The sequence below is a fragment of the Chinchilla lanigera genome, unplaced genomic scaffold (assembly GCF_000276665.1).
Source record: "Chinchilla lanigera isolate Chin_1 unplaced genomic scaffold, ChiLan1.0 scaffold00034, whole genome shotgun sequence".
Lineage (NCBI taxonomy): Eukaryota > Metazoa > Chordata > Mammalia > Rodentia > Chinchillidae > Chinchilla > Chinchilla lanigera.
Genome location: NW_004955435.1, coordinates 16,132,345 through 16,142,609, shown reverse-complemented (window position 1 = coordinate 16,142,609; position 10,265 = coordinate 16,132,345). Strand labels below are relative to the sequence as shown.

Sequence of the window (10,265 nt, the reverse complement as noted above, 5' to 3'; positions counted from 1 at the left end):
TTTTTTGGTTTTTCTCCGGTACCGGGAACTGAACTCACGACCTTGCGCTTGCCAGGCAGGCGCTTTGCCGCTGAGCTAAATCCCCAGCCCCTTCATTTACTTTTTAATGTTCTGTGCTTTAGCGTTATGATATTTTGAATGAATGATGTCAGTCTCTTCATTTTGTTCACTGTTGTTGTTTTGGGGTGTTTTGTTTTGTTTTGTTGAGACAGGGTCTCACTCTGTAGCCCAGGCTGGCCTTGAATTCACAATGATCCTCTTCTCTCAGCCTCCCAAGTGCTGGGATTACAGGCATGCACCACCATGTCCAGCTAATCTCTCCATTTTTCTCCCTTCTTCCCTCTTTCTCTGTATGTATCTTCAAACGCTTTTCTTTTCCTTCTGTACCTGAGTACTCACAGGCTTGGGTGATTCTAGCATGAGACCTTTTCACATTCATCCTCACTAAAATCTGGCTTCCTTCCAAGCTTGTCCTCTGTTCTGGGATAAGATGCCACGTGCAGTAGTGGAAAGAACACGTTGTGATCAAGAACACTTGTCTGAATCACTGGGCAAGACACGCCACCAGCCTGAGGTGTGACTTTGGGCAGATTCCCTAACCTCCCTGAGCCACTCTGGCCTCATCTATCAAATGAGGGAGTTAGCTAACTGGACTCTAGCCATAAGCTTTGCGATTTTAGGAAGCTGTAGCCTCAACTCTGTGAACTGTCTGGGGCCACTAATGAGGATGTCATTCAGACCTTAATGAAACTGACGAGAGGCCAAGAGAAATTAGCTACGTCATCTGTAGTTGGTAACCTTCCTAAGGCCTTCGGAGGCTGAGGGGGACAGGGTACAGTCAACTTCAGAGAATCTGAGATCCTGTCCCATGAAGAGTAGTAAAAGAATACAGATGAACCTAGAAACCCTACACTCCAGGGAAATTAATTTGCATTTCTAGACTGCCATTGTAATAGTTATAAAGTGCACACCAATATTGGTTCAGTTGAAAACAGGATCCTAGGGAACTTATGTGGGGCTTTCCTGCTCTTAAAAAGGATACCTCTTGAGCCAGGCATGGTGCCTCATGCCTGTAAGCCCAACAAGAGACGCTGTGAGTTTAAGGCCAGCCTGAACTATAGGGAGACCCTGTCTTAAAAAAAAAAAAAAAAAAAGTACCCCTCAAAGCCCACCAAATAAATACCTGAACAGGTCTGGAGGAAATGAGGCTTTGAAGAACTAAAACCAAGAGCCAGCAAATTCCATCACACATCAAAGGAAAGAGGTCCTTCAGTGAGCAGGGAGGAGGGGCGTTTGGGAAGGTCAGGGAATCAGCAGGTTGGCAGAGGCAGGGGCCGGTGGTAGTTGGCAGATAAGGGAACCTTATGTATCGTCCCTTCCCCCCGCTCACTCCCCAGCCACGGCCCAGCAGCTTGTGGAGGACAGGTGAGCAAGGGGGCTGCAGCCCTCTCCTTGCACACAGCCTCAAGGCTGAGGAGGCAATGGAGAAGCCCACATTCTAGCCTCCAAGAGAGCAGGTTTTTACTGTCTGACTCTGTTAAAGCTATCTCATTTGTAGCCTAAATAATTCACTCACCCATCTCTCAGGCGCATTAAAAGAAAAACAAAACCTGCCCCAGCCCTTGTGCTCAGGTTTCCACCCGACTGACTGACCAAGGGCAGGCCCGGAGCTGGAGGCCGTCCCACACTGCAGTGCCTTCAAGGGTTCCCTAGGGTTGGCAAACTTCTGTTCAGGAGTCAGGATCTGTTTCTGTGTATCCCCCGAGCTAAGAATGGCTCTTGCATTTTTGAATAAAAACGAAGAAAATATGCAACAGAGACTTCTGTGGTCTGCAAAGCCTAACGTATTTACTATCTAAGCCCTTTCTAGAAGAAGTTGGCCAGCCCCTTGCTCCATCCTTTCAGCCTCTATTCCCCAGCCGTGAAGAAGGCAATGACAGCCTTTGATCAGCTCCTCGACTGCCGTGCCTCATGAGCTCACTATACGCAGATTTCGGTTGTCAGGGCTCTGTTGTTTACAGTTGAGTGAGAAGCTCACGTCACTGTTCACTCCATTAACAAAAACAAAATCAAAGCACACTGTGGTGGGTGAGGACAAGAGAATAACAGCTTTGGTTCTACTGGATGATGCAGGTGAAGAGGGAAAAACAGATTCAGCCTCAAACCGTCATCAGAATTGCCCTCTCTATGGGTCGGAATTCAGCAGCTCCCAGGTTCATCACTAAAGACGCCCTATATCCTAAAGTCCTAGGGACACTCACAGTCAGGGAGGCTGGGGCTCTTTTTCTGAGGCCCCAGGGTTATCTCCAAGCCATTTAGGGTGCCAGCTGTCAGTTCTGGACAAAGGCTCCGGCCTGCTTCGCCTCTTCCCTCAGCACAGCCTTTGAAGGGACAGGGTTCTGACCAGTCTTAGGCAATGGTGACACTAGCTCAGAGTTCCCCAAGTCTAAGTAGCCTGGGTGACCTCTAGGCTTCAACCTGTGTGGAATTTTGGGGGCTAGGGGGACAGTGGAGACCAAGTGACTTCACACCCTGGGGTGCAGGTGTTCTGGATTATTTTGGACAGGAGAACATGGTTTTGGTCAAAGTCCCCACTACAGCATTTCCTGAGAAAAATATTGCTGCTACTCTGCCAGTACTTTACAGGTCCAGTACATGAAAAAAAAATTAACATGGAAGGACCAGGTTGGAACCCAGCATCTCTGGTGAAAGGGCACAATCAGAGAGATTTGGGAGCCCAGGTTGTGAGATCTTGGGCAAATCACCTCAGCACTTTAGAATTTAGTTTCCTCATCTGTTAAAACAAACAAATGAACAAAAACCCAAGGGGCTTGAGGGAGATTCTAAGGTCCTACTCATCCCACACCCAATGAACAGCCCAAACCATGCTATGCTTCTGCAGATGCTTTGCTAAAATGCTGTTCAACTTCACCTTTGCTCACCTTCCCCAAGTCAATCCATCCCATCTGAGATACCGTCTGCCTGGCATAAAAAAGAGGGCTTTCCTTCAACTTGTTAGCAGTGTAGTGGTGATTCAGGATTCATGTGAAGGATGGGATGAGAAGGTGCCGAATACGACCTCTTGTCTTTGTGCCCTGTGGTCAAGGGATGGCTGAAGAGGTATGGAAGTCTCATCTTCAAACCCCTCCCAGGCCCACTGCAGACAGGTGGCTCAGAAGCCATGATATATACTTCAAATTATCTAAACTATTAGTCATCAAATCCCCAGCTTGACTGGCCAGTCCTTAAGAGCAAGAATTGTGTTGTCACCTTCTTGTTTGTCTCCATAAGCACGCAGTAGTCTAGGTATGTGGTTGGAGAGTCATCATATCTGCCAAGTAGCTTCAGTGAAATGCCCTGGAATGACTGATGTTGCATCTGGCATGAAGCAGGTGTCCCCATATTTGTTGGCTGGTGGCTAAATGCCATTCTTCAGTCCGGGGCTTAACCAAGCCTGTCCTCAGCCATGACCCCCAAGAGCTATCGTGTGACCTACGGAGCAAGTGATAGAGGAAGGTTAGAGAAGGCAATGTGGATCCTTTCCAGCACCCCAGAGGCTCCCTATGACATGCAGGTTATTTAGAGGCCATTGCTGCTGGTCTTCTCCTCCTAAACCAGTCCTAGCTGGGAGAGTGTGGTCTGGTGGCCCACAAACAAACCAGCAAGCCTCACCACCATTTATTTCTGAGTCTCAACGCAGTGATCAGCCTTATAGACCACAAACAAAACTATAGCATCATGGCAGATGTCTAGTTCTGCAATGGGTCTCTCTCTCTCTTGTAGGCTTAAATATACTGAGAATGCTCTGCTCTACGTCCAGTCAAACAGTTTCCTGTGGTGGTTCCTTTTGTTCTGTACTCTGTGAAAACAGCTGCTTTCTTCAGAACCTTGGAAGCCTCCTTTCCTTCTGTTTGCCGTGTGTGTGCGTGTGTGGTGTGAGTGTGTGTGTGTATGTGTGTGTGTATGTGTGTGTATGTGAGAGAGAGAGAGAGAGAGAGAGAAGAGGAAAGGCAGAAGGCAGTGCTTTGGTTGGCCCTGCACTGTCACTCATCTGTACAGACAGATGGTGACAAAATGATGCAACTAATTAGCCATGACACACTTGGAATTGCTAACAACTTTGATAAAATTTTAATTACCACCTTGTTTTGTGGGGCAAGCAGCAAACCATGAACACAATAATCCTCTTGGGTACTTTCACAACAGACGGAGAAGTTTGACGGGAGAAAGGTAGGGATGAACTGTGGGGAGTTAATCATCGTGGGAGTGGGGTGAGTGTGCATGTCGGTCCATGGCAGAGGTAGTTGGCACAGTGGCTTCTGTACTTGGAATTCGAGTAGAAATAGTGACTTCTTCCCTGAATTATCTAGATAATTTAATCAATTCATGTGTGTGTGTGTGTGTGTGTGTGTAGGGACTGAACCCAGGCCTGCTAGGCAAATGTTCTACCACCGAGCTATATCCCTAGCCATTTTTATTTTACTTTTGTGGATCAGGATATCACTATTTGATCCAGGCTGCCCTGGAAACTGCAGTCTCCCAAGTACCTGGGATTACAGGTGTACACCTATGTGCCTGGCCTCTGGTTTGGTTTTACAGGTCTGGAATTTTCTGGAGGTGAACTCCTTCTAGCCAGAGAGGAGGAAACTGAGGCACATGGAACATCAAGAACCCACCAAGAAGAACACACTGGATTTTAGATCCAGCACTGTAACTCAAACCCTCAGGATCAGGATAGACCCAGAAGGACTGCCTGGGACACATTCTCATGGCTCACCAATCCCCCCTTGGGACACTGCCACCCTGAATTCCCAGGGCTTCTGTGACTCCTTTGCTGTCCCAGGTGAAGGAGGAGGGGGAGGGGTAGGGTGAAGGGTCCACCTGGCCGGATACCTTGGTGGTTTTGACTTTGTGTCCACTGCTGCAGCTCCATCCTGACAGGTCCGGGAGCACCTTGCACTCCTCCCCTGGCAGGCACGGCTCCATGTGACACCACCACCTCTGCAGGACGATGGAGGCTGTGGGGCAGGAGGAGGTAGGAGCACAGCCCTAAGCTCTCTGTGAGAACAGCGGGCAGGTAAGGGCGGGTATGTGGCTATGCTGCCCTTTCCACACACCCTGGCTTTGAGTCTTGCATTTCTCTTGTCTCCCGCTACTCTGCACTGCCCAGAGAGGCTGAGACCTGGGAACATAACTCTATCCAGTGCGATGCCGTAGATGTCTGCACCTCACCAAAGGTCTCAAGTAACCTCTGAGGCAACTGTGTCATTAGCACAGAGGCACAACCTTCAGCAGACCCTTTGGTATGTGTGAGCAAGTGTGATCTGCACGGAGGAGCCCGGCGACCAGGAGTGCGTGTGAGCGCAGGGAGATGGTCCTATGGGTGCCTCATCAGCATGAGGACGCAAGTGTGCACGGGAGGTGAGAAGGGGGCCGTGAAGGACGTCCATGTGTCCATGTGAGGGGAGGGTAGAGGCAGGCTGAGAACGAACAGACGGTGGAAGAGGCCCAGGAAAAGAGCAGGGGGTGACATCCGGTCTGGAGGCGTTGTGTAAGGTAGCACAGTGTGTGAGGGAAGGCAGCTGTCCGTGCGCCTGGGGCGTGGGTGTGTTGGGAGGACAGGCATCTAACAGGAGTTCTCCTTCTCTATGACCCCGGCTGGCTGTGTCTCACCCTCCTCTCCCCGAGAGGGTGACCCATCATTTGAGACTCTGATCACGAAAGCCTTGAGATGGGTATGAAACTGGAGCCCCAGCAGATGGTGAGGCCAGAACAGACCTCCTTATCTCTGCTCAGGGCCTCCCGCCTGCCCAGGGCCTGGCCGCTCACTCACCATCCACGCAGGAGGGCTTTGCCCGCGTAGTGCCAGCCACCTGGCCGGAAAAGCAGGAGCACTTGACCGTCTGGGAGCGCTCCTCAACGCGGTTCCGGTTGCAGCAGCGGTGAGCGGCAATCACCTCACAGGTGCCCTGCTTCACCAGGACTGACGGGGCCAGCTGTGTAAGGTCAGGCACCCAGCCCAGGCCCCCACACTTGCTCCTCACCCCCCAGTGGTCCTCCATCTCCTCTTCCCTGCTTGGGAGAAGGTTAAGAGATTTCTGGGGCTGGGAACGCAGCTCAGTGGCAGCACGCTTGCCTCGCATGCACGAGACCCAGCACGGCAAGTGTGGAAAGATTTCCAGTGTCAAGGGATGAGGAGGAGGGTGAAATCTTCCTGCCCCTCCCCAGGGAGACCATATATACTTTTCACCCTCTTTGGCAGAGCCTGGTCTGTGGGCAGAAAAAAATCTGACATCCTATATCAGCCCCTACCTCTCTGCTTTCTCAGGGTGAGGGCAAGGGCCCCGGGGCTTACAATGCGTGGGGAGGATCATCCGCTTACACAGGCTTTAGCTCTCCCAGAAGGAAAACCCCAGAATTAGGCCAGGAGACTAGATTTAAGCTCCACAAAGGGGCCTCCCTCCGTGCACAACTCCTTCCACAGTGGAAGGGATGCTGAGCCACGGGTCTGCCCAGAGCTTCCCCTGGCTGAGACAGCAGAAGGGGCAGAATTTCCTGGGTGGTAAACGGAAGAAAGCCAGAACTCTGAAATCTGGGGATTTTAGTCCACCTCAGAGCTCTGCTTGCTATGTGGCTGTGTGGGATGGGGTGAGGTACTGTCATCTCTGCAGGTCCCAGTCCCACTGCCTGTCCCAAACCTGTGGCAGTTGGAGGCTGTAAGGATGCCAAGGCCAGGTAGGTCCACAGCCAGGCCAGGCACAATGCCAGCAGCCAGCCACCTGGGCGCCAGTTCCACATGCCCCTCCAGCTCATCCTGTGGAGAGAAGCACATAGCCTGCTTCAGCTCCAGCAGGAGCTCCCTGTGCTCATCTCAAGCCCCTTCTCTGTGCCATGCCCTCCAGGAGGATGCACACCTTGTCCCCAGGCAGCTTGCAGCCAGGCATGAGGTCACTGTAGGAAGTGATGAGCGCTTATGGAAGAGATGACATTTAAAAGTGGCCCTGAAGAACGAACTAGAGGGCTGTGACATGGGAGGAACAATAATGCTGACTGCCACTTCGTGAGCTCCTGACCCACGCATTTCACACGCATGCTCCTGAATCCTTCATGACTACGTCGCAAAGCAGAATTATTTTACAGACGAGCAAAAGGAAGCTTAAAAAGCCTGGACACAACCCAAGCAACCATCAGTAAGGGACTGGCCGAGGGCACTGTAGAGAACCTGTACAAATGCAGTCCTTTCCAGGCAGCAGTAAAAAAACAATGGGGAAAGGTCTTCTGGCAACGATACATGCAGAGATCTTCAGTGATAATTCACCATGAAAGGGAAAAAAAGCAAAATGCAAATGGTATGTGTACAGCATGTAAAAGACAGCATCTATTTATGTTAATTGCATATGCTTAAACTAGCCCTGGAAAATGAACGCAAAAACTAACAATATTGTTTGCCATTAAGAGGGGAAAATAGTTGGCTAGGAAACGGAGGCTGAAGGGACAGTTCTTTTTTCTCCCAAGTTCTTTTTGAATTTCAAACCATGGAAATGTAGTAGCAATTCAATTTAAACAAAATTTAAATTTATTTTTGTTCTGTTTTGTTTTCTTTGGGACAGGGTCTCACTATGTAGTTCAGGCTGGGCTTGAGCTCACTGTGTATTCCAGGCTGGCCTCAACTTATGGCAATCCTCCTGCATCAGCCTCCCAAGTGATAGGATTACAGGTGTGTACCACCACAAGTGGCACAAGGTTTATGTTTAAAAAGAAAGAAATACCCATCAACCAAGGAATGAATAAAAAAAGATGTGTTTTTATACAACGGAGTACTACTCAGCCATAAAGAAGGATAAACTTGAGACTTTTATAGGTAAATGGATGCAACTTGAGATCATACTCATATGTGAAATAAATCAGACTCATGTGTGTAAACATTGTATTGTCTCCCTGATACAAGAAACTGAAAGAGTAAATAAGAACCAAAATGTATAATAGATATTGTGAAATGGGAAGAAATGGTTCATAAGGAAAAAGAAACTAGGATGGGTGAAAGGGGAAAGCACAGTAGGGAAAAGGGAAAAAATGCAAGTCAGTTATACTATGAGTGTCTCTTAGTTCATCAAAAAGGAAGGTTTGTGCTACTATCAATTAGAGAAGTGTTTATGCTCACTATCTTGTATCATGAGCAGCTACTTTAAAGCTAACAACATGTAATATATTCACTATTGTGATTCTCCTATGAGTTTGTTATGAAATTTTGTTTTACCTTTTTCCCATAAAATAAAAAGAAAGGAAGAAAGAAAACCAAGGCTAAAACCAAAGGACTGGCCCAAGGCCAGGCAACCCTTGGTGGCTGAGCCCAGAAGCCTGCTGTCTGCCCGTTGCCCCACGTGGCTTCTGCCTCATACCTTTTCCGTCTCCTCCTCCTCCCATCATGGTTCAAGCCTCAGAAATCTATCCCAGAGGTGAAACAGAGGGGGCCAGAAATGAGAATCACAGGCAAGAAGCACAAAATAGCTGGGAGCTGCCTAGCCACAGAAGGGGACAAGAGCGTCCCAGGGGTGGAGAGGCCACAAGCTCAGGGTAAGCCTGGGTCACCGCGTCTACTGCTCTGCTAGCCCTTTGGAGCACTGCTGAGCTCCCTCAAGTGCCGGACAGTTCTGGGAATCCCAGAGGCCAGAGCAAACGGTGGGACCAGCTGTTCCCAAGGATGGGACACCTGGTCTCGGTCTACCCCCACTGCCCACCTTCCGCAGTTCCTCGCTTACCTTCTTCAGGATCCTTCAGTCTCTGTCTGTTCATCTGCTGGCCTTGGACTCACCCCACCTGGGCAAGCAGGAAAGACGGGTTGGGTGGGGCAGTGAGGGACGGAGGAGGCCCAGGGCCCGGACAGGTGAAGGAACGCTTGAGAGAGGGCAAGGGCTTGCACTGGGCACTGAAGTGCAGTCCAAACTGAAACTATTGGCAGGCAGGAGCCTCCCTCTGCCCTGGGAACAGGCGCGGGGGCCCTCAGACTCTGGGAACATGGTGGGCAGGAGCTGGGAGGAGCGGCTGGGAGTTTCTCTGCTCTAGGAGTGAGGCAGGGCGTGGAGGGGGAGCTCTAAGAATCACTGCTGTCATCTCTGGCCCTGGTACAGAGCAGAGGGTCCGGAAAGGGTCTCTGGGCAGAACGCGTCAGTGTCCTGGCGGGAGGAGGCCCCTGGGGAAGAGTCCCGAGGCCCTGCGCGCTCTGCCTCAGCCTCTAACCCCTTATCCCGCCCCGGCCTGCCCCTTGGCACTTGCTTGCCGGACTCGCACGGACCTGGCTCCATTCTGCCACTGTCACCATCAGGTCCCCTCCAGAGCGCCGGACTGGGGTGCCCCGGTCTCCGCGCCTCAGCGGCCACAGCCCCAGCAGCTTCTCCATTCTCCCTACGGGCCTCTCCTCCCTCCGTCACCAAAGAGGCACAGAACCCAAATGCACAGCACGGCGAGGCCGGGAGGAACTGAGCACCCTGGGTGCTCTCGCTCCCGGGAGGGGGAGGCCTTGGGGGGCAGTGGGGTGGCTGGAGGGATGGGGGTGCTCGGCAGACAGCTCCGGTCCCTCCAGGCGCACCTCCTTTTGAGTAGGTCCACCTCTCCCCGCCCCGATCAGGAGCCCTTGTTTGAGCCCCACATGCAGCTTTGTCTTTTCTCAGGGGAGCCCATTTCTCTCTGAGTGCAGTCCAGCTTCCCCATCTCCTCTGTGAACCCCAGGGTCCAAACGGCCAGAAGAAAGCGAGGGCTGGGACCAGGATCTCTGGCATCCTGTTCCCTTCCCAGGGGGATCCGGAAAAAGGAGCTTCGGGACTTACTCTTAGCTTCCTCGCCCTGCCTCAGTTTTCCAGCCTGTTTTCCACAAACCCCAATGCGCTTCGGGAGGCTGAGCGAGCAGCCTGCATTTCCAGCGGGAGCTGAGGGTGAACCGCGAGAACCGCCGCCCTCGGCCTCTGCCACCCGCTCCCTCCGGCGCCCCCTCAGCCCTCCGAAGTCCTGGCCCGCACGCCTGGGCCCTACCTGCCCCGGCGCGGCCGCACTGGCCCAGCCTGCCGGTCCTGAGCTTCTTCCTGCCTCTGCGCCGGGACCTCGGCTCCGAAAGGCCGCCCGGCGGGAGCGGACAACTTAGGTGCTGTCTAGTCCGGAGCTCTGTCCCCTCGGCCACCCAGTTACTGAGACCGCGAGGCGGCGGGACTCTGGCCAAGCTCGGTTCGCCGGCCCCGCGGCCGGGCTCCAGGCACCGGGTCGCTCCGGCCTGG

The 10,265-nt window shown here is 52.0% G+C and overlaps 1 protein-coding gene across 1 annotated transcript; it reads right to left on the bottom strand.

Moving 5' to 3' along the window:
• Positions 1-318: 318 nt before the first annotated feature.
• On the bottom strand, positions 319-10,265 carry Fam19a3 (family with sequence similarity 19 (chemokine (C-C motif)-like), member A3; the record flags this gene model as incomplete). The annotated part of the gene is given in 6 exon segments (XM_005388970.2): positions 319-3,492; positions 4,894-5,018; positions 5,834-5,983; positions 6,699-6,814; positions 8,760-8,817; positions 10,027-10,265. Coding segments are annotated over 4 exon segments (402 nt in total). The 3' UTR covers positions 319-3,480.